Raw genomic sequence first — 25,656 nt, forward strand, 5'->3', positions numbered from 1 at the left:
AGATGGATGACAAGACTGTTACATAACACCGATCAGCTCCCGTCTTTGTGTCTATTTTGCATGATGTGTCTGAGTGCATACAGACAAATGACTCAAGTCGTGTGTGTGTGTAATAGTTTGTAGCAAAGTGTGTGTGTGTCTGCCTGTGTGGCAGAGCATCAGTGTCTTTAGTTGACTTGTGGTAATCCTCTTAGCGTATGCTGCTTGAAGCTCAGAGCATATTATGTAACCAATCTAATCCAATGCTGCATCAAGCTAGACAGCAAAAGACCACAACCCATGGACACACACACACCTTTAACATCCTAAAGATAGACGCCAATGTACATAAAATTAGTGACGAGGCATTCTCAGAGGAAACAGTGGCCGCTCAAAATTACTGGTTGCGACTTCTGATACAAATCTCTGCTCTCTGCCCAGATTCCTCGCATCTCCCCGATAACCTGAACAGCCAACCAAAAAGATGTCTACATAGCTCCCTCTCTCCAGCCCGTCATTCTGTTTCCAGGGCTACGGTTGGAATCTCGCTACGCCTCATGAGTTTGGGGCACAGGATGGTGAATACACGTCCTGGATCTGAACGCCAAGGATCAATCTGATGGAGTTAATGAGGTAACCAAATACATAAACCAACCTCGGTAAGATGCAGTAATAAAGAAAGACTTCCAGCTTTGTAAAATACACTCTTCTAGTCTACACCTCCCGGTCACTGATCACCAGACTGTTTTGAAATACTGTGGTACCTGGGTGTTTGTTGGTCTGATGAAAATTAAATCATCCTAAAACTGGAGCTATTTTACCCCCAAGAAATAATATAGATCCAATTAATCTGTTCCAGAGACCCGAAATATGAACAAAAAACTGCTGTCTCTCTTTTCTGCTTTGCTCCCGTTATCGGGTGACCACGGATCAGCCTCCACGGATGAGCCGCTAGCTGTTCAAGGTCAGGACCCGGGATGACCACTCCTTATGCGTCAGTCGGGCAAGTCTCTGCGCCCTGACGTGTCTACAAACCCCGTTTCCATATGAGTTGGGAAATTGTGTTGGATGTAAATATAAACGTAATACAATGATTTGCAAATCCTTTTCAACCCATATTCAGTTAAATATGCTACAAATACAACATATTTGATGTTCAAACTGATGAACATTTTTTTTGTGCAAATAATCATTAACTTTAGAATTTGATGCCAGCAACACAAAGAAGTTGGGGAAAGGTGGCAATAAATACTGATAAAGTTGAGGAATGCTCATAAAACACATATATGGAACATCTCACAGGTGTGCGGGCTAATTGGGAACAGTTGGGTGCCATAATTGGGTATAAAAGCAGCTTCCATGAAATGCTAAGTAATTCACAAACAAGGATGGAGTGAGGGTCACCACTTTGTAACAAATTGTCGAACAGTTTTAGAACAACATGTGTCAACGAGCTATTGCAAGAAATTTAGGGATTTTACCATCTATAGTCCGTAATATCATCAAAAAGTTCAGAGAATCTGGAGAAATCACTGAACGTAAGCGATGATGTTACAGACTTTTGACACCTCAGGCGGTACTGCATCATAAACCGACATCAGTGTGTAAAGGATATCACCACACAGGCTCAGGAACACTTCATAAAACCACTGTCAGTAACTACAATTGGTCACTATATCTGTAATTGCAAGTTAAAATTCTACTATGCAAAGCCAAACCCATTTATCAACAATATCTTGAAACTCCGCCGGCTTGGCTGGGCCCGAGCTCACTTAAGATGGACTGATGCAAAGTGGAAAGGTGTTCTGTGGTCTGAAGAGTCAAATTATATTTGGAAACAGAGGATGGGGTGTCCTCCAAAACAAAGTGGAAAATAACCATTCGGATTGTTATAGGCGCAAAGTTCAAAAGCCAGCATCTGTGATGGTTTGGAGGTGTATTAGTGCCCAAGACATGGGTAACTTACACATCTGAGAAGGCACCATTAATGCTGAATGGTCCATACAGGTTTTGGAGCAACATATGTTGTCATCCAAGCAACGTTATCATGGACACCCCTGCTTATTTCAGCAAGACAAGTGTTACAACAGCGTGGCTTTGTAAAAAAAAGAGTGTGGTTACTTTCCTGGCCTGCCTGCGGTCCAGACCTGTCTCCCATGGAAAATGTGTGGCGCATTATGAAGCGTAAAATACGACAGCGGAGACCCCGGACTGTTGAACGACTGAAGCTCTACATAAAACAAGAATGGGAAAGAATTCCACATTCAAAGCTTCAACAATTAGTTTCCTCAGTTCCCAAATGTTTATTGAGTGTTGTTAAAAGAAAAGGTGATGTAAAACAGTGGCGAACATGTCATTTCCCAACTACTTTGGCACATGAAATTCTAAGTTAATTATTATTTGCAAAAAAAAAATAAAGTTTATGAATTTCAACAGCAAATATTTTGTCTTTGTAGTGCATTCAATTGAATATGGGTTGAAAAGGATTTTCAAATCATTGTATTTCGTTTATATTTACATCTAACACAATTTCCCACCTCATATGGAAACGGGGTTTGTACATTCAAGATGATCCCCTGCTGGCCCCACTATGGACTGGACTCTCATATTATTAACTGTATCCACTCGACTTCGATCACACACGGGGAGATCCCCACATCTCCAGTCCCTTCCATGGTTTCTTGTTGTTCCCATTGGGTTGAGTTTTTTCGTGCCCTGATGTGGGATCTGAGCAGAGGATGTCGTCGTGGCTTGTGCATTCCTTTGAGACATTTGTGATTAACTTATGTAGAAGTTATTTACTTATAAGTAAATAACTTTAATAAAGGACTAGACCGGGGGTCAGCAACCCGGGACTCTCGGGCCGCATGTAGCTCTTCAGCACCGCCCTGGTGGCTCCATGGAGCATTTTTAAAAAAGGATTGAAAATGGAAAAAGACGGGGTGAAAATATATATATTTTTTGTTTTAGTATGTTTTTTGTTTGAGGACAAACATGACAGAAACATTCCCAATTGTGAGAAAGCCCACTGTTTAATATGTTTGTGTGTATGCTTCACTGATGAGAGTATTTGGTGAACATTGTTTTGTCCTACTAATTTCGGTGGTTCTTGAGCTCACCATAGTGTGGACTGTGACGCAACAGTTTCTTTACATGTAAAATCTTCCACTCCTTCTTTGTCTCATTTTGTCCACCAAAATGTGTGAATGCACAAAGGAACCCTTTGTCCGTGTCATTGACTTGTTGGACAGCTTATAAGGCATATTGTGTCAGTGCATGGCTGCAAGCTAATCAATGCTAACTTGCTATTTAGGCTCGCTGTATGTACATATTGCATCATTATGCCTCATTTGTAGGTATATTTGAGCTTATTTAATATCCTTTACTTGTATCCTCTTTGTATAAAATGTATTTTGCATGTCTCATGACACGTGTAATAATGGCTGCATTTCAGATTGTTGTTTGTGTGCTAAGTTGTTCCAGACTACAGCAAACATTACCTAGCTTGCCAAAGACTGTAATAAATAAATTTAAAAAAGACAGCCTGTTGTGTCCTTTAACTTGGACACACACATCTATATCGTTGGCCATTGAAAGAAAGCCAGTAATTTCCAGGAGTTATCTCACCTTCTGAATAGCCTCTGATTTACTAATGGTTTCTAATGTTGTAAAAATGTATAGAATAAATATTAAATTTCAACATTTCTATCAACGAAGATTAACTTCAGCCTGCGACACAGTCATTTTGTAGTAAGCTAATATAGCTAAAGTAGACATCATGTGTTGCCTTCATTATAAGACTTATATATGGCGTTTCATTTTTGGCAGCTCCAGACAGATTTTTTTTTCTGTATTTTGGGTCCAATATGGCTCTTTCAACGTTTTGGGTTGCCGACCCCTGAACTAGACCTACCTTCAATAGCAAAAAAAGGTCTGATTTTACAAAACACACATCAACTGAAGCCCATCAACACCTACAGTAGCTCAAAAAACGTTCATTGTTGCCTCTTGTTCAATGTTCCTATAGTCAGACAATATTTTTGGTATAATGGATAGAAATTTGTTCTGACATGTTTCGACTGTCATCTCCAGTCTTCTTCAGAGAGGTCACTTGTCCACTGTGACGTGTCGCCTATTAGCTGTTCTTCAAGCAGGCAGACCTGCCAAGACTATCTGGTTGGTTGGTGTGTGTTGGTTTTCTGTGAACAGTAACGTTTTGACTGCTTTTCTCTTTGCGGTGGATGTTCATGTCCAAAAAAGCTATGATCCGTTAATTTCTTCTTAATTTCCATTCATTTCATCCATTGTACCAAAAATATTGTCTGACAAGCGGTAAAAAAAATGGACGGATGGAGGGATAGAAAATTGAAAGGCCATCAACACCTCTACGATTAGAATTTTACTGATTAGGGCTGGTCTATGAAAACTGATTCACAATGTAAGTTTTTATGATGCTCAATTTTGATCATTATTGATATTTTATGACCTACAGTACAGGTCAAAAGTTTGGACGGACCTTCTCATTCTTTATTTTCATGACTATTTACGTTGTAGATTGTCACGGAAGGCATGAAAACTCTGTATGAACAAATTGTTATATTCCGGTGGTAACCCACAAGTTCTTCCCAGAACTTGCGAATCAGGTCCAGCTCTCCGTTCACAGGGTCCCGTCCTCTCGGCGAGGTCAGTCTTACCAAGCTGCTCCACCGACAAGACTCTACTCAGCTGGATGGCGAAGCAATTTTCGCCTGGTTCTAACTACCCTCTAGTTCAGCGTCTGTCCCACTTACTATTGTGGTCGACTCGGCTGAGAAGCCTATCTCGTAAGGCCGAGTCAAACCTCAAACCCCGCTGTTTTCGATAGCTTGCCTCGAATGAATCTTGGCTCTTGTTACTGACTAGGTTAAATTTGAGGGCTGAGAATGGAATGGAGAGCCCTTCAGGACATATGTGTAAGTGGATTGACTTAGAGCGACCTTTCAGGGATTTGCAGTATACACTGGATTTCTATCTTTTTACGTCAAGAACGTGATGGTACGGTAAGGGATAAAATCTTGGTTATTTTGTAATGGTATTTATTGCAGGCCCAATAGCCTAAGCGTTGCACAGCGTCAATAATCATTCACATAAAATTGTAAAAATGTATATAAATTAAAATCAATGTAATCTCTAATTCAGTTTAAGTTGGAGTTCAGTTCGTTTCTTACTGTGCAAGGTTCTTTGGGGAATGTCCGAAAAAGTCCGAAAAGTGTCTCTTTGTTTGAAAGAAGCAGGGTAGGTCACAGGATCAGGGCAACCGCACCCAGGCTCTGGCTGCTCCACAGAAGAGGAAGCCCGGAGGACCAGCTTAGACCAAGAGCTGGTGCTTGAGTGGGCGACGCCCTTGATGTGGCATTATGTACTTAACAAAAAAAGGTGAAATAACTGAAAACATATTTTTTATTCTAGTGTCTTCAAAATAGCCACCCTTCGCTTTGATTACTGCTTTGCACACTCTTGGCATTCTCTCGATGAGCTTCAAGAGGTAGTCAACTGAAATGGTTTTCACTTCAAAAGGTGTCATAGTTTTGATGCCTTCTGCGACAATCTACAATGTAAATAGTCATGAAAATAAAGAACACACATTGAAATGAAAAGGTGTCCAGACTTTTGGCCTGTACCTGTATGTACAAATACTTTTCTTCTCTAAAATTTGGTGGGTGTGGCTTGAATACCGATGCGTTCCATAGCCAGAAATGTACAGTATGCACATGTGTAAAAATGTTTTATTTTTATTTTTTTAAAGAAAATACAATCATAATATAATATGATGACATCATATTGACACTGCCACAAGTATATTGGCAATCCGTAGGAAACACTGAGCTGGGATGGTGCTTTCCATGACCTAGACATAGTAGAACTTCAAAATGTGAAAATTGATGATCGGCACAGCTGTACTTTTAGCCACAGCACACTATATTTCAATCAGTCAATCAAAGTGTAGTTGTATAGCCCTTAATAACAAGTGGCTCAAAGGGCTTCACAAGCCACAAAAACATCTCTTATTCTGAATCCACTTTTCAACAAGTGTCACTTAAAAATCTACAACCACTTGTTGCCCTTTTTTCTCCAAAGTAACATTTCCATGATTTTTTTCCCCATTGATGACATTTTTGTCTTTTTAAATATTAACAATTACAAGCCTCAAGCATGGTACACACACACACAAACAAACACACACACACACACACAAACACAAGTCCCCACTCTACCAACTCATTCAGCCAGTGAACATACAGTAATTACAGACTTGGTATTGGAGTACCCCTGACCGAATAGCATGCAGTACTTTTAGGACATATCAACATTCACATACACCCAGAAAGTACCCTTTTTCAACAGCATGATGATGTATTTTCATTGATGTTCAATCGTTCGTGTCTGAGAGTTAACAACAATGCAATATTGGATTCCTGGGCTTATATGGTCGGATGTCATTATCCTCTTCTAAAGAATTAAATTTGTTGGATTATCTAAAAAAAAAAATCAAGACCTCCCTGAATGATTTTTATTCAAATAGTTTGTCAGGGGATTACAATGTAAGCTGTTTTACTTAGTACACTGTTAGACAAACTCAAGGCCCGGAGGCCAGATCTGGCCCACAACATAATTTTATCTGGCCCGCAAACACCTGGAAATGATATGTGTTAATAAAGTACTTAATATTTTCTTACTAAATTACATTAGACTCATTTTGACAGAAAAAATATATGTACTGTTTAAAATTGCATACCTTTTAAACGATAATAGTATCCAATATATCCAATAATATCTTAAAAAAAACTCATTTGTATACTCTCGCCTTTAAATAAACCCCCCTTTTAGACCAATTGATCTGCAGTTTCTTTTCTTCTCCGTCCCCCCTCTCCTTCGCGGAGGGGGGGGGGGGGGGGGGGGGCACAGGTTCGGTGGCCACGGATGAAAGGCTGGATGTACAGAGTCGGGACCCAGGGTGGAAAACTTGTCTGTGCATCGGTTGGGGACGTCTCTGCGCTGCTGACCTGTCTCCACTCGGGATGGTCTCCTGCTGGCCCCACTATGTTAGATCCACTATGGACTAGACTCTCACAATATTATGCTAGATCCACTCGACGTCCATAGCACCGTCGCCCCGAGTTTTTCCTTGCCCTGATGTGGGATCTGAGCCGAGGATGTCGTTGTGGCTTGTGCAGCCCTTTGAGACAATCGTGATTTAGGGCTATATAAGTAAACATTGAAGTTGAAGTTTAAATATTGCAACATATATTACAGTATATCATCATAATTTCCAAACATGTTTTAGTTTAAGTAAAAATACTTATTACAGCAAACTACCCATCCATTTAACAAAAATTACAATACATTTTACGTTGTTCCCTTACAGCATGTTACTGTAAATTTAAAAAAAATACTAGGGTTTTTTTTGCATTAAAATCTGTTGACTGAACTGCCAGTTTTTGACTGGAAAATCTATGGTTGATGTTTTTAACGGTGTATTACTGTAAGTTGAAAAACAGTACATTTGTTTTTGCGGTGGAAAAACTGTCAGCTAAGTTGCCAGAAACTTGTATTGTTTTTCCATTACCAATATTATTTTGTAAAAACCAAAGTAAAGTTAATAGTGAAATTCTGGCAACTAAGCTGGCAGCTTTTTCTGTAAAAAACAAAACAGTGGTACTTTACTGTAAAATGTTGCAAGAAATAAAAAACACTATTTTACAGAAACATTTTGTAAATGTAAAGTTTTTACTGTAAAATTGACAGTCTACTTTAAAACAATTTATATCATCCATCCATTTTCTACCGCTTATTCCCTTTGGGGTCGCGGGGGGCACTGGTGCCTATCTTAGCCACAATCGGGCAGAAGGACAAGTCGCCACCTCATCGCAGGGCCAACACAGATAGACAGACAACATTCACACTCACATTCCCACACTAGAGCCAATTTATATAATTAATAATGGAATCCAGAGTCAAATTCATACATTATTCGCTGTTACAAGCGACCCTCTGATGGCAGCCATAACTGCGATGTGGCCCTCAATGAAAACCAGTTTGACATCCCTGGTTTAAACGACACAAATACAAGTCACACATTAATGAAGTCAAACAACAAAAGACTGAAATGAGATTTTCTTATTTAAACGGGATAGCAGGTCCATTCTATGTGTCATACTCGATCATTTCACAATATTGCCATATTTTTGCTGAAAGGATTTAGTAAGACAACATCGACGACAAAGTTCGCAACTTTTGATCGCTAATAAAAAAGCCTTGCCTGTACCGGAAGTAGCAGACGATGTGCGCATGGCGTCACGGGTTGTAGGGCACCTCACATCCGCACATTGTTTATAATCATAACCACCAGCAGCAAGAGCGATTCGGACCGAGAAAGCGACAATTTCCCCATTAAATTGTGTAAGGATGAAAGATTTGTGGATGAGGAAAGTTAGAGTGAAGCACTAGGGAAAAAAAAGCAAGGGCAGTGGGAGCAATTCAGATGTTATTAGACACATTTACCAGGATAATTCTGGAAAATCCCTTATCTGCTTATTGTGTTACTAGTGTTTTAGTGAGATTATAAAGGCATACTTGAAAGTCGGAGGGGTGTGGTGACCGCCAGTGTCTCTGATGGAAGCCATGGAGGAGCCAAGAAAGTCACAGCTGCCTCTTTGACAGCTGCAGGAGGACGCAAGATCCGGTCATGTCTCCAGTAAGAGCTGACTTATTACCACAATTTTCTCACCGAAACCTGCCGGGTGACATGTGGTAGAGAAACATGTCCGCTTGACCGCTCTGTTCCATATTAAAGCTTCACAACAAACAAAGAAACACCGGTTGTGTTTTGGTTGCTAAAGGCAGCTGCGATCTACCGCTTTCCACCAACAACATACTTCTTTATTGTCTCCATTATTAATTAAACAAATTGCAAAAGATTCAGCAACACAGATGTCCAAAATACTGTGTAATTATGCGACTAAAGCATACGACTTTTAGTCGTGAGTGGTGCTGGAATAAAATGTCCGCTCCAACCAATAACGTCACAAGCACGCGTGAACATAAGCGTCATCATTCCGCGACGTTTTCAACAGGACACTTCGCGGTAAATTTAAAATTGCAATTTAGTAAACTAAACCGGAGGTATTGGCATATGTTGCAATGTTAAGATTTCATTATTTATGAATAAACTATCAGACTGCGTGGTCCGTAGTAATGGGTTTCAGTAGGCCTTTACAAGGGAGAGTTAAACCCTTTAATTTGGATCAGGGATGTCAAACGTACGACCCGCAGGCCTGATCAGGTTTTATCCGGTCCGTGGGATGAGTTTTCTAGGTATAAAATGAGTTAACATTTTTGAATGAAATCTGTCCAGTGGCTGCGATGGCGACTTGTCAAGGGTGTACACCGCCTTCCGCCCGATTGTAGCAGAGATAGGGACCAACACCCCCCACAACCCGAAAAGGGAATAAGCCGTAGAAAATGGCTGGCTGGATGTGTCCAGTGGATGTCGCAAAAGCAATTCTCTATCCACTGCTGCGAGAGTGTTCATGTCTTCAGAGGGGGCGGTGCTATGTGGCGTGTCAACACGTCCGCGTTTGGGCCCTATTTACTTACGCTGCTTATTAGTGATAGAACCGTATTTTCTGGACCATAGGGTGCACCGGATTATAAAGCGGACTGCCATTTAGCAGGCCTATTCTGGTCTTTTTTCATACAAAAGGCGCACCGGATTATAAAGTGCATTAAAGGGGTCATATTATGATTTTTTTCTAAATTGAAAACATTTCCTTGTGATCTACATAACATGTAATGGTGGTTCCTTGGTCAAAATGTTGCATGGATTATGTGTTACGGATCATCTTCAACTGGCTTTCTGACAGTCGCTTCAGGGTGCGACATTTTGTAGACGGTCTTATTTATGTGGCTCACCTTCGACAGCGTCTTCTCCCCGTCATCTTTGTTGTAGCTGTGTCGTGTGCAAGGGCGTGAGTGGAAGAAGTGTCAAAAGATGGAGTTAACTGTTTTAATGACCTTCAGACTTTACTTAAATCAATAACGCCGCAACATCTTCTCATCCGTGGCTCAATAATGCAACATCAACGCCGGAAATGTGTTCCGTGAGAAATCATCTAACCCAACTCTCTAATAACTAAAGTTCCGTGGGTAAATTATGTAAATCCACAGAACTGGTAGTTTTTAGCACGTCCATAGCGAGATATATGTTAGAACTTTACGCTACTTTATATTAGAAATGGCAACAGCAGAGGGTGAAGGCCTCATAACAAGAAGATAGTGAGAAAGAAGATTCTTATCGACTACGGCATCATCACGGAAAGTGGCGGAAGTGCGCACATTTTCAGGACTTAAGCAGATCTAAAATACACATCAGCAGGTACCAGAAGGTCAGAAAAGTTGGTTTTGCATAATGTTGTGAAACAAAATGCCAAATAGTGTCTGCTAATGGGTGCCATTTTGCGGTCATTATATAGACACCATAGTAATACTTGTATGTCTTACGGTAGCCGTAATGCGCGGACAATCCATCAAGCGGTGCGGCTTCAAAGCCATACTAAAACATTTAGACAGATGTTTGAGTGTCGTGTGTAATGTACTTTATTTTTAATGGAACATTTAAAGTTTTGGTGTTGTTTACTGTCATCATATTGCAGTCTACACGTATCTCTTATGTGTGACTACCATCTACTGGTCACACTTATCATTACACCATGTACCAAATAAAATTGCTTCGAGGTCGAGAAATATTTCGTACATTAGGCGCACCGGCTATAAAGCGCACTGTCGATTTTTGAGAAAATGAAAGGATCTTAAGCGTGCCTTATAGTCTGAAAAATACGGTATACAAAATATGGATTGTTACGTTCATGTCTTGATCGTCAAAAATTTTGTTGGTAATGTAACCTGTGATATTTCTACAGAGTAAATGCTATTGATAATCTGTACATTTTATGTCGTACTTGTGACTCCATAGGGACTCATTTTGTGGGTGCACATAAATATGCTTCTAACCTAAATGTGTGATTATTGAAATGATGCCAAATTCATAAGTTGTGTTGTCGATATGCACAGAAAAAAAACACACAATGTTAGTACACCAGTTTAGGAAAATGAGTAAACTACATTGATAACATTATGTGATTATTTATTTCTTCTTGATGGATTAAAAACTAACACCAATGAGAGCATTTCAAAGCTCTTCCAGACTTCTATCCATCCATTTTCTACCGTTTTTCCCTCTCAGGGTTACAGGGGGGGCTGGAGCCTTTCCCAGCTGCAATCGAGCGGAAGGCGGCGTATACCCTGGACAAGTTGTCACCTAATCGCAGGGCCACAGACAGACAACACTCACACTCACATTCACACACTAGGGCCAATTTAGTGTTGCCAATCAACCTATCCCCAGGTACATGTCTTTGGAGGTGGGAGGAAGCCAGAGTACCCGGAGGAAACCCAAGGAGCACGTGGAGAACATTGCAAACTCCACACAGAAAGACCATGAGACCGGAGATTGAACCCAGGACCTTTGTTATTTGAGGCACACATACGAACCCCTGTTCCCCATGGTGCCTTCTTCCAGACTTAATTCCACCTATTTGACTGATGAACATTCTTACATAATTTCTTCAGAAAGTATAAGATTGAAATGTCATTTACCTCAAAATATTTCCTTTCACTTTCACTATTAAGCTGCTCCCACTATGTCTGCAGCTCCCTTACACTTCTTCCATATATTTTTAGCCCTGTGTTTTGTAGATTAGGGGCCTATTTATAGACTCCCTTACATCACCCAATAGGAGGACTCGGTGAAGGAGAATGGCGCCATCACAAGGAGCCCCATCCCGCCCACTTTCCACTGGAACCAACCTTCCTCTCACATTGGCTCCTCCCACTCCAGCCCTCACACTCCCCATCCCGATCAAGAGAAAAAAGTTGGATGTAGTTGAAAAAGAGACTTAGGCAAACTATGAATTCTATTTGAACATCACAATTGATTCATAACAATAATTCATGCCCACTTAAGCAAACAAAAATGCAGACATTTATTTTTCTTCCCCGTTTTGTCAAAAAAAAAAAAAGAGAAAAAAGCAGACATTACATAATCTTTCAACTCTTCTTCCTTAGTGAGCTGAGAGCACTTTGGCATTCTATCAAACACACACACACGCGCACACGCATACACACACACACACACACACTCAACCAGACAGGCAGTCTCTTTCGAGTTGTCTGCATCACAGTCGCTATGACTACAGCAGGAGAACAATCTACAAAAACTACCTTGGGGGGTGTGAAGGATGAAGAGTGTGTATACAGGCAGCAATGCCATTATCCACTCACTGCTATTTCTTGGCTAGATTGGCAAGTTGGCATTTCTTACCTGTGCTATGTAGATTTTTTTAGTGCTGCTGGTTGTTTCTTGTTATTATTTTGATGTGTTTGACGCCTTCTTAGATTAAATATTGAAGGACGACGCCTTTCATTACATCACATTACAATTACTCATTAGAAATTCCATATTTGCAATCCAAAGAGCAAACTCCGAATAGGGTTATCCGGTTTACCGGTATTAGTATGGAAGAAAGGCATACAACATCCTTGCACTGCTCCGGCAGATAAGACAAGCAGGACCCCCAGCCGGGGAGAGAACCACAGAGCCGAGGGTCCAAACATTGTTGATATGCGAACGGTAGAGGAAGAACCCCCTGGCATATGTACATGCTGAACATAGACCTGCCAGCCCCCCAGTCACCCAGCAAACAGAAAAGAGGGAACCAGGAAGAAAGGGCACCATGAAGTGGCCTATGGCAAGTGATGTGAAGATATGGCAGAAACTGGACCCAGACCTCAGTCTACTGCTGGAGAACGCACTACGTGGTAAAGTGGACAAGAAACTCAACCTTCTTGGGGACATCCTGTACGAGGAGTGCAAAGCTAGATTTGTTAGCCTCACCAAGATACAGCACAATCTCCCCCCAGGAAAGGCCAGGAGGGAGGCTGAGATTGACGCCTTGGTGCAAGATTGGCGCCAGCTCCGCAGGAGATGGAGTAAAGCAACTACAGAGGAGAAAGAAGGCCTGTAGGTGTTATGGGACGAGGTGAGACAGAAGCTGGGCAGCATGCGAAGAGCAGAGCGTATTCGCAGACGCGAGAAAAGAAAGGAGAAAGAAAGGGCTAGTTTCATGAAGAATCCTTTCAAGCACGCCCGTCAGCTTCTGGAGGAGAAAATAAACGGGAAACTGGAAGCCACCAAGGAGGAGCTTGAGCAGTACATCAGGGGCCAATACAGCGACTCAAAGAGGAACGATCCGTTAGGTTCACTAAGATACGTCCCTCCTCCTCCACCTACAACCACGCAATTTGACAGCTTCCCTCCGCGACTGAGCGAGGTAAGAGCAGTGGTCAAGAAAGCGAGGTCAGTATCAGTTCCTGGGCCTAACGGAATCCCCTACAAGCTATTTAAGAACTGCCCCTAAGTGCTGAAATGCTTGTGGAAGCTAATGAGCACAACATGGAAGAATCTACTCATTCCGTCGGAGTGGCAGAGAGCTGTGGCGGTGTTTATTCCGAAGGAACAGGAGTCCCATAAAATCAATCAATCCAGGAACATTGCTCTATTGAATGTCAAGAGAAAGATCTTTTTTGCACTCATGGCCAAGAGACTAACCTCTTATCTCACAGAGAATGGCTATATTGACAACCGCTGCCAGAAAGCAGGAGTACCAGGTTTTCCAGGATGCGTGGAGCATTCTTCAATGATTTGGGCACAGATCCAGAGGGCCAAGCAGGAGAAGAGCGACCTCCACGTGGTGTGGCTTGACCTTGTCAACGCTTATAGTTCTGTCCCTCACAAACTCATCCAGTTTGCATTGGAATTCTTCCACGTCCCTGTTTCCATCATCAACCTGGTAACCAGCTACTTCAGGGACTTCCAGATGTGTTTCAGCCTCCAATATTTTACAACAGGATGGTAGCGCCTGGAAGTAGGCACAGCCATGGGGTGTTCCATCTCCCCAGTCCTCTTTGTCGCAGCTTTTGAAATCATCCTCCGCGGAGCCCGTCAGACTGTAGGAGGAATGAGGCTGCAGACAGCGCAGAGGCTTCCACCACTCCGAAGGTCCATGGACGATGTCACTGTGGTACTGTAAACAGCTCCATGCATGAGAAGGTGTCTGAAGAGGCTGGATGAGCTAGTGACGGCAACGGATGAAGATAAAACCCTCCAAGTCACAAAGCCTCTCCTTGCGCAAAGGCACCAGGAACGACAAAACCATCTTTGTTGCAGGAGGTCAGCAAATCCCTCTACTGGTAAACCACTCCATCCAAAGCCTAGGGAGGCGATAGAATGCGGACCTGTCGGACAAGCACGCAGGCAAGGCAGCACAGAAACAACTCTCAGAAGGCCTAGCGAGTATCAACAAGAGCCAGCTCCCCGGAAAGTACAAGTTGTGGTGCTACAGCTTCACACACTGTACCCAAAGGGTTATGTGGCCACTGAAGATGTGCGAGATTCCATCCTCAACAGCCAACGGGTTGGACAGATTAACCAACTACTACATCCGAAAGTGACTGGGCCTGAGCGTTGCTTCTCCAACAATGGCTTATTTGGGGCAACTCTAGTGCATCTGCCGATCCAGTCCATCGCCCTGGGCTACAAGCAGGAGAAGGCCAGATTGATTCTCGAGCTGGAAGAATCCTCAGATCCTACAGTGAGGAATGCACATGTACCAACCCCAACAGGTCGGAAGTGGCAAGCAGGGCCAGAGGTCGCCAAGGCCATTGGCAGGCTCCAACACCAGGAAATAGTTGGCAGGGTGCAAGTAGGAAGAGCGGGGCTTGGCTGGGGAGATTCTCCACACCTCTGGTCCAAGGCCACAAAGATGGAACGCAGAGTCATGGTTATGGAGGAGGTCTCAAGGGGGAACCAGGAGCAATATACAGTCAAGGCCGTGTCTCAAGGTCGCCAAGGAAGATGGACCACTTGGGAAGGTACCATCAGCAGACCCACCAGCTGGGCCGACCTATGGAAGATGCCACAAGCCAGACTCAGCTTCCTACTAGGGGCAACTTATCAATCAATCAATCAATCAATGTTTATTTATATAGCCCCAAATCACAAATGTCTCAAAGGACTGCACAAATCATTATGACTACAACATCCTCGGAAGAACCCACAAAAGGGCAAGGAAAACTCACACCCAGTGGGCAGGGAGAATTCACATCCAGTGGGACGCCAGTGACAATGCTGACTATGAATAACCTTGGAGAGGACCTCAGATGTGGGCAACCCCCCCCCCCTCTAGGGGACCGAAACCAATGGATGTCGAGCGGGTCTAACATGATACTGTGAAAGTTCAATCCATAGTGGCTCCAACACAGCCGCGAGAGTTCAGTTCAAGCGGATCCAAGACAGCAGCGAGAGTCCCGTCCACAGGAGACCATCTCAAGCGGAGATGGTCACCTTGCCATGCCCCAGAAACCTCCACCAGTGGTTCGGCCAGGAGGATAGCTGTCCCTTCTGTAGTGCTCCCAACGCCTGCCTGCAGCACTTGCTATCAGGCTGCAAGATCGCGCTGACACAGGGTCGCTTCAGATGGCGGCATGATCAAGTCCTGATGAAACTGGCAGAAGTCTTGGAGAGCAGTAGACAAGAGCCCAACAGCCAGGGGAAGGCAAAAGGAGACATCAGCCGACGAGGCCCCCGCAATGTCCTCTCTCTGGCAAGGGACTGGAGTATGAGGGCTGACATCGGCAAACAGCTCCCATTCCCCCATGAGATCACCACCACTTCACTCCGCCCAGACATTGTGCTGTGGTCTGCTGTTACCAAGTCTGCCATGCTGATTGACGTTACCATCCCCTGGAAGGAGGGAATCCAGGCAGCCTACGAGCGCAAAGCAGCCAAATATGCAGATCTGGCTGCTGAGTGCAGAGGCAGGCTGGTCCACTACCATCTACCCTGTGGAAGTAGGCTGTCGGGGCTTCGTCGGTACATCAACCATAAGGCTGCTCCGAGATGTGGGATCGACTGGGGCTAAGCTCCAAAGGGAAACAAAGGCCATTGCTGAGGAAGCAGAAAAGGGAAATTTCTGGTTGTGGCTGAGGAAGAGGGATAAGTACTGGGGGGTCGAGGCAATAAGATGGGTCAGCTGCAGGGGGTGGCAGGGAGACGTCCTGCCACCGCTCTGCCACCAGGAGGCGTTCCGGGTTTAAAGAGAGCGAAACTCCAATGAGCAGTGGTCCCCGGCTGATGACCCTGCAGCTGACCTAAGGCACTGTAGGAGGCGCGTCAGGCATACTTGCCCAGCAGAAACAACACCATATCTGTACAATCAATAGTACCGCGATACTAATGAATCATATTCGGTACCATACCGCCTCTGAAAAGTACCGGTCCCCCAGACCCCCGCCGTCGTCACGTCCTGTCATTGCTGGTTTTACAAGCAGAAGAGCATGTTCGGCAGCGCACAATCACGGAGTGCTTACAAGCAGACAATGTGTGTAAACATAAAAGGGAGAACGGACGCATTTTGGCTTAAAAACTAACAATAAAGGTGAAGCTATAACATTGAAACGCCTTAAGGAAGAGGTGCCTTAAGATACGGCTAGCTAGCTAGCGGCTAAAGTCCATCGGCATTCTGCAGTGTTTTATCTATCCATCCTTTTCCTATCGCTTATCCCGTTCAGTGTTGCAGGGGGTTCTGGAGCCTATCCCAGCTGCTTCGAGCAGAAGGCGGGGTACACACTGGACAAGTCGCCACTTCATCGAGGGCCAACACAGACAGACAACATTCACACTCAAATTCACACACTAGAGACAATTTAGTGTTGTCAATCAACCTATCCCCAGGAGCATGTCTTTTGGGGTGAGAGAAAGCCACGCAGTGACGGGGAGAACATGCAAACTCCACACAGAAAGATGTCTTATATGTTCACTATTTTATTTAAAGACAAACTTGCAATAAGAAACATATGGTTAATGTTAATTTCTGTTCAAATAAAGCCAATAATGCAATTTTATTGTGGTCTCCTTTATTTAAAAAAATATCGAAAAGTATCAAAATAAATTTTTGTACCGGTATTAAGATATTGCTATTGGGAAAACACTAATTCCAAACGTGTTGTTTTGGGGAGCTGAGCACACTTTGATCCAGGCAATACTTTATGCTATATCATTATCCGCAGAAAAAAATTATACCGATATGATCCGACATCTAGGAATGGGTATCTTTTATAGGTATCTATACTGGTACTCAACTGTGACAATTTTTGGTATTTTTGTATGTTCATGAATGTTAATTTGTTTAACTATAAAATCAGTTTTAAAAATTGAGCTAATAATGATAACTGTGCTGTCCTGTTGTTATACCTTGTTTTCTTACACTTCTGAGTCATTTCCACGCCTTATACAGTAGACTTTGCATGCAAGCGCAATTCCAAGACATTAGCTTACCTATTATACATCAGCTGTTTGATTCTGATGTGCATCTTATGTGTAGTTTTTATTACCTCACTTGAAAGTGTTGAAATTGCCAGTAGATAGCACTCAAACATAAGAGATACGCGTAGACTGCACTATGATGGCAAAATGACTCAAGTAAACAACATCAACATTGTAGATGTTCCATTGAAAATATTGAACATTCCACATGGCGCTCAAAAATATTTCAAAATGTTTTAGTATGACTTTGGTAAGCCATGAAGCCGCACCGCTTAATGGATTGTACTGTGCTTCAACATACGAGTATTTTTATAGTGTGTGTATAAGGTCAGACATTATCTGGCGTTTTGCTTCATAATATGGAAAAGCAACTTTTTTTAGCCTCGGGCACCTCCTGATCTGTGTTTGGGATCTGCATAAATTCGGAAAAATTTTGCGCGTCCGCCTTTGTGCTCCGTGCCGATACCATAGTCGATAAGCTTCTTCTCTTTCTCTATCTTTTTGTTATGGGACATTCATCCTCTGCTTTTGCCTTTTCTAATATAAAGTAGTGTAAAGTTCTTAGTTATATCGGTCAGTAAACTCGCCATGAAAGCCCTTAAACATAGTTTACATTATTCACCAAAAAAACGTTAGCTATTAGAGAGTTCTGGTCGGACGGTGTTTCACAGGACACATTTCGAGCCTTGTTGTTGATGAGGAGCTGCCGCGCCATTATTGATTTAAGTAAAGTCTGAATGTCATTAAGACAGGTACCTCCATCTTTTGACACTTCTTACGCTCCTGTCCTTGCACACTACACCGCTATAACAAAGATGACGTGGAGAAGACGCTGCCAAATGTGAGCCACGTAAATAAGACCACCCACAAAACGGCGCATCCGGAAGTGACTGTCAGAAAGCGGCTTGAAGATGGTCCGTAAAACATAATCTTTGCAACATTTTGACCAAAGAACCACCATTACATGTTATGTAGACCAAAAGGAAGTGCTTTCGATTTAGAAAAAAATAAATAATAATATGATTCCTTTAATGGGCCCTATAATCCAGTGCGCCTTATATATGAAAAATGGGACTTGGGATAAAACCATTACAAAGCTTGCGCAAATTCAAAGTAAAGAGTTTTAAAATTGTTCCTGCATAGCATACTGACAATAAAATGTAATTTGTCCAAAATATTCAAATTATGCGAACAAATACTTTATTACAACCCATTAAAATCATTCACATTTCAAAAGTGTGATCACATTGAAAAAATGTAATCGTTTGACAGCACTTGTGAAAACATACAACAAAATTAATGCAGCAGCTGTCAGAGGATAAAAGGTCATATGAAAACACAATGATCCAAATATGAATACGCACAAATGGAAGACAAACCCTGTCAACAAATCGCCATAGGCTCATAACTATGAACATTTGCATTTGAAAATGAGAAAAAAATATTTCAGAAAATAAAGAAAAATAAAGGAAATTCTGGCATCGGCAGCCCACAAATGCAAAAAAATATTTTCGGCTATGGGATTTACCAATGGCTGCCTGACCACTTTGTAGCTAGAATCTTATTTTACTAGCTTCGTACTAACTGGTACCACTTCTCGAACGATACAATATTTTGATTCCAAATTACAGCCTGATAGAGAATGCTCTGAAATGTTAACACTCTAGCACTTCGCACTTTTCTGGGTTAGGGTTAGGGTTTTAAACTGTCCATTGTACTGTAATTCCTCTTTTTAGCCCTGCTTTGATAATGTTTGTTTTAATGTGAGCGTTTTTATGTGATTATTGTGTATGCCTTATGAAGCAATAATGTAAAACGATGCACAAGACAAATTGCCTTAAAGGAAAAATAAAGTTCACCCTGACCTGAAAAGTGGAGCCCTACTGTATTAAGGCTCCACTTTTCTAAATGTTCTCGCTCGATGCTCATTGGATATGCCATATACATGCTCGTGATTCGCATTAGCCATTTCAGATGGCAATTGTAACGCTTCCAAATTTAGTATTAACATACTGTAGAAGTTACAGTCAAACAGCTGCTTTGTAATAAGTACAATACTTACAGTATTAATACTTTGTAGGACCCAACAAAAGACAAGACAGGCACATTCAACTTAATTGCAAAGACTACCTCCTTACAACGGCAACACGCCGTAGTCTATAAACTGCGTCTTGGATTTACAACTGCATCCTACGTCGACCATAAAACGCTAAAAAATGATACGCAGAAGTGTAAGAAAACTAGATATAACTGGACAACACATATACTATCATCATCTTAATTTTAAAAGTTGAATTAAAAAAAATACAAATTTAATATTAGACAAATTTACAGGAAAGAAGAAAAGTACAGAAAATTGGTACAGTTGAGTAAAATTCCTTTATTATCACCCATTCTGTTTATGTCTTTCTTATGTTGACGTCAATCAGCAAGTCCCAGGGGGTGTCAACCTAAACGGGTTCAACTGTACTCAAGAGTGTCTAATTGTTTGTATAAGAAAAAACAACTCCAATGATCAATTGGCCTACAGACAGACGTATTTTCAGTTAGGTCCACACAGAATCCAATGACTAATCCAAAATTATGTCCCTTCTTTGACTTAAAGACTAGTTTCCTGAAGGTTCTCCTCTGTCAGTGCATCATCAACCTTGTATTTGCTATCTTTGTGTGCAATTTACCATAACAGGAAAACAGCCGTAACTATGAAGAATGTAACCACAAATGTATTTCTATTTTTATGACCCTGCAATATTAACAAGAGTGATGGATTAACTTTGTCAAGCATATCACATTTCTGAGTATGTTCCAACTAAAAAACAGGTAGGAAAAAGTTTAGAAAAACTGTGGATTGTTTATTTTAGTGTCATGTTCCAGTGATCAAAATCTCCAATGAAGAAAAAGTGCACTTTAGAGTTGGTACCATGATAACGTGTATTCATTGTAATCGGATTTTTTCACAAAAAAATGTATTTCCGATTTGTTCCCTACTTTTTAAAGAAACCAAATAATACAAATGACAGGGTATAATTCAAATCATGTTTTTATTTGCTCAAAAAGTAGTTAATGGTTTATGGTTGACTGGTTTGAAATTTTAATTTGTAAATGTTTTTTTAAACCAGATATAAATTGCACTTTTCATGCAATAATTTTCAAATTACTAAATTAAGAGCTTCCCTTAAGAGGCAATACTTATGCATGAATAAAATGCTTCTGTAAACAAAAATGTAGCCTTGTACATTGCCTGCAAATTACAAAACCCAAAACCAGTAAAGTTGGCACATTGTGTAATTCGTAAATAAAAACGGAATACAATCATTTAGAATCCTTTTTAACTTCCATTCAATTGAACAGACTGCAAAGACAAGATATTTAATGTTCGAACTGAGAAACTTTTTTTTTTTTGCAAATCATTAATTTAGAATTTAATGGCAGCAACACATTACAAAAAAGTTGGCACAGGGGCAGTTTTACCACTGTGTTACATGGCCTTTCCTTTTAACAACACTCAGTAAACATTTGGTAACTGAGAAGACCAATTTTTATTTAAATGATTTTGCCACAGTAAGCTGCTTCTGAGGTGAAGTTGTTGTTCCATTCTTGTTTGCCTTGTAAAGGGTTCAGTGGCGGGCTGTGCGTTTCCTACCTAGGCCTTCAGGGATGTCCAACTTTAATGATTACCTCTCCGAATACCATAATTGCTGGAGAAATACTATACAGAAACACATTTACGCACTACTGGACTTTGCACAAAACGGGTTCTTTTCTGGCTAATTTTAAAATCAATAAAACCGCATCAACAATTAAAACATACTTAAAACATCTTATTTGGTACTGTCAAAATAAAAATGGCAAAAAAACAATTTAAACGTAAACAAATATAAAAGTTGAATATCTGAACTTACATTTTATCGCCAGGACAGCTGAGCTAGTTTCAGGGGTTGGCACACATGGTCATACAAGATGTAGTGTCTCTTTAAATATCCTTCTTAAAAATGGCCTTGCAAATATATGTGTTGTATTTTATTGTCTAATCATAAAAGATGCAGACTAGGCGTGTTGACTGAGTTATTAGAGTTTAATCCATAGCGTGCTCATCAAAAACATCCCGCTGCAGGCATGTCTACATTAAACAAATCTAAAAGGGGCTACTGTGCTTGCTCATCACTACTGTGGCATGCTGGGTAATGGAGTTCTTTGTTACCAGGCTCATAACATCACTATATATCTGCCTTAGGCCATCTAGAAGACCTTACTGACAACAACGCGTGATCTGATTGGCTATTGCAACTGTATGTCCCCAATTACTTACAGTGCATGGACGCCCACATTGCTGAATCTGAAGGCAGATTTGGTACAGCATGGCAAAATAAACTAGCTGAATTCTGATTGGATAAAAACTATAAACTTAAAAACAACAGCGCTGGGAGGAGCATAATATGACACGAAGAGAATATGAATACTTTTAGATATTTAGGGAAAGTAAATAAATAAATAATTTTATCTTTAATTATGATCATGATTTCTGGTTATGTTAGGCCAGCAGAGAAGGCCATGCTGGCCCTGACAGCCCACCATTGAAAGATTTGCATTTCCCCCACTCGGCTCGATGCCATTTCAGATGCTGGAATACATTTGTTGTGCTTCTGCCTTTTTTAAAGAAACTGTGCAGCGTTCAGTCATTTGTTCCAAGCTTGTTAAAGCACTGACAATACTTTCTCTACTTTGGAATAAATGTCTTGCTCTTGTTAGCATTAGCATTAGCAATGGTTTGCTTGGCTTGTTAATATCCGTGGGCTACGGAAGCTCAAGAGGGGCAAAATAATATACCGGGGCAATAGGAAAAAAACAGATTTTTGTATTTTTGGAAATCATCTGCAACAAAAACCTGTATTTAGCGATAATATTGTTATATTGCTGGCATTGTGCTTCGCACTTTCTCTTTATACAGTATCTGAAATGTCTTTGTTTCTGAACACATCTCTGTTATTTATTACAGCCCGTCAATATCATATTGATCATATCAAAACCAAATGCAATTTTCATTCAATACAACAACAAAAAACACATACTACATTTAAATAAAACAATATTTTTGCAAATTTCAATTACAACTGTATTAACTAACTGGATGAGGCAATTCCTGAAGGAATTGTGTATTAATGCTGACGAACTGAAATCCTGGAATTTTATTGTATAATTGTTATAGTAGAGCACACAATTTCCAAACAGGCTAAATATTTTGAAGTTGTAACCATTTGAATCAGATGAAAAACATGGGAGTTGTGGAACTTTGAAGAATGTCCCATTGATTCCAATATGGGAATTTCCCAAAAATTGGGGAATTTAGGTACAAGGGGGAATTTTTTTTAAATTATAAAAAAAAAAAATTGAATGGTCTGAAAGAGTTGATTGGTGTTGGAATTTTTCAAATCGGTCAAGAAATGTTGAAGTAGCAACATTTTTAATTGTGAAATGGTATTAAGGAATTTCGGAAAAACCACTTAAACGTGGAATTGTTTAAGTGGGTTGAAAAATGTGGAAGGAGTGATCGCCAGAATAAAGGGTCAAAAAAGGTTTGAAAAAACAGGATTTCTGGGAATTCCTGGATTTTTTACTTGGAAAAATAATAGTTTGAAGATCCAGGATGATTGGAAATTGTTTAAGATGAAATGGTTCAAATTGGTTGAAAAATGTGGAAATGGTGGAAGTTTAAAAATGGCCAATTCATTTTGAATGGGAAAAATGTTCCGGAGAACCTGCAATTCTAGGAAATCTGGGAATTTTTGGAATTTGTCAAGGAAAAGCCTGCGAATTCCGAATAGGCTGAACAGTTTGAAATTAGAACGGTTTGAAACGGGTGAAAAATGTGGAAGGTAGAGCGCGCCAAAATCTGGAGAAGAAGAAGAAGAAGAAGTTTAATAAATAGATAAATTTAGCTTTGGAGCATTCACACAATACTGGAACCTTGAGTAAATAGATTGTAGAGTGGGATGTTAGAAAAGGTTTGATCAAGTGAAATTAGCCAAACAGAGAACAATGTTAGGTATGAAAAACAATAACCTATTTATTTTTAGGTGTCTGGAATGGACGTACCTGTATACTGTCTTTAAGTTGAAGTGGAGTGGTCATTTTTTGGGGGGGTGATACCTGGTGGCCACAATAATGCATTAAGTTAAGATCACAACATAGTCTATAATTAAAATGAATTCAGGCCAGGGCTGATGAGTAAAATGATAAATGAAAATGAATCAGCATCGATACATTTTCACGTCTGTGTTTGTTTTCCTTGTAGTGTCAAACAATAATGTCCACTTTTCTGTCTTAACTTTAACTTTAAGAGAAATAGTGTCCTCTACAGTTGACAAGTTAACTAACAATTTGACTTTTAATAATTATACTAAAAGTATTTAATATAATTATTTAAGACAATTAGTTAAAATGTAAGTTAATAATTCAAAAAGGTAAAACGTACCTAATTCTGGGACCAGACCAGCTCCAGAAAAAGACCAATAGCCCTGATGTACAACAAACTGTCTTAAAAACAAACATTAAAAGTTTAGAGTCATGTGGTCATTAAGTGCCGGTCAAGAATTGCACGACAGAACTTTATGCCCGTCATAGACGCTTGATTAAAAACTGGTTGACACAAACATATGCATATACATTATCACTATTAAAGGCATGTGTCATCATTTCAAGATCTCCCCGACTAACGAAGGGATTCACTTTAGCCAGTTGTGGAGCCCAAAAACAAAAAAACTGCCAATAATGGCAGTCAAAGTTAAGTATAAATCCAAATAAATGACAAAGTTAAGTAAAAATCCAAATAAACATCGAAACAAATATACCAGGCGGTGTAAGTAACCTTTTCTTTGTTAAATATATACAAAAAGGACCAAATAAAAACAAGAAAAAACTCAGAAAAAATTATAATTCTGTTCAACTGTGAATAAAAAAAGAAAAAAAAAAGAAAACACGCCCAGAGTGTCCTACTGACAAACTGCTAATCATAAAAACATCTTAGTTACAACACTTACATTTGAGAAAATAATAAGTGCCAACACAGAGAGACAGACAACATTCACACTCAATTTCACACACGTGGAATGGTTCAGTAAGTAAAAATAATTTTAAACGTACTGTAAAACTTACAAACGTTGCTCGGAGTTTAATGAAAACTCTTGACGAGTAGAAAGGCTGTGGACGACTAGAAAGATGGAACATACTTCAGGTTGAAAACACTAAACGAAGGATATACTGTTGACATTCACCCCGCAGCACCTGCAGTAAGCAAACTTGTTTAAAAGATGGCGCCATAGCACAAACAATAACACACCTTACAGTGTGTTTGCGTTTTTGTTTTTTTTCACTATTTGCATTATGGCTGTCAGCGAAGAAAAATCCCTTACATTATTCGCACCGTTTTATGAGCCGCGAGCTTCAAAGCGTAGGAAAGAAGATGGGGCTTACAGTCCAGAATTTATGGTACTTGTTTATATTGACCATAAAGCAGTGACCAAACTTGTGGCAACAACGCTCCATCACAGTACTCTGAAACATGTCTTGCTCTCTGGAATAAAACTCTTCTGACCCTCAACCAATAGATGAAAATATGCTCACACAAAATAGCCGTATAAACACAAAATCAACAAGAAGGGGACTTGGTTCACCTATTAGTCTCATAGGAGAGTTTGTGAATGCTGGCTTCTTCGTTTATATTTCCACTGCAAGTTAGGGTGAATGGTCCTTTGCTAAAGTAAAACATGGAATATTAACAAATGTGTAAATTTGCGACATATACCAAGGTCTGGTATTTTTAAGTACCGGTTTCTAATTTGGTCTGTTCTGGAGGACAGGTAAAATTCTGGAGAATTGATACGGCTCTTAGTATTATTTTTTATCCAGCTAACTACTGCGTCATTATGACGCCGCTGTCAAGAAAAATAAAATTGTCTATTTCAACAATTTTCTGTAAAATATGCATTGAAGCTAGGTGTGGTTTGTCCTATTAATCGAACAAACTAATTGATAGCTTATTCGATCTCAGTAGGAACTTTTAGCACGGACAATTGTTTCTTTATTGTACACAAAAACCTCAACATAATTGAAATGTAAACTACCATGACTGTGCAGATTGTATTTAAATGGCGATGCAGCCCAATGGCGGTCTTTTTCTATCTGATTATCATGATAACTAC

General features: G+C 40.5%; 2 protein-coding genes across 4 annotated transcripts in view; one reads left to right on the plus strand and one right to left on the minus strand.

The window, feature by feature from the left end:
• Window positions 1-16,970, plus strand: part of LOC133557731 (uncharacterized) — a 30,636-nt gene extending 13,666 nt beyond the window's left edge. For 2 of the 3 annotated variants that reach the window (XM_061908471.1, XM_061908461.1), the window contains exons 2-3: window positions 421-612; window positions 11,261-16,970. In XM_061908471.1, the coding sequence (XP_061764455.1) occupies window positions 14,178-15,167 (990 nt within the window). In that variant the 5' untranslated portion in view covers window positions 421-612; window positions 11,261-14,177 and the 3' untranslated portion in view covers window positions 15,168-16,970. Of the gene's footprint in view, window positions 1-420; window positions 613-838; window positions 6,910-11,260 lie in introns of those variants that run through there. The other variant, XR_009807837.1, reaches the window with a different exon arrangement.
• The window catches only part of maml3 (mastermind-like transcriptional coactivator 3), a 328,731-nt gene that overhangs the window by 259,569 nt on the left and 43,506 nt on the right, over window positions 1-25,656 (minus strand). The gene's annotated exons all lie outside the window — the stretch shown is intronic.

This window comes from Nerophis ophidion, linkage group LG01, assembly GCF_033978795.1.
Source record: "Nerophis ophidion isolate RoL-2023_Sa linkage group LG01, RoL_Noph_v1.0, whole genome shotgun sequence".
Lineage (NCBI taxonomy): Eukaryota > Metazoa > Chordata > Actinopteri > Syngnathiformes > Syngnathidae > Nerophis > Nerophis ophidion.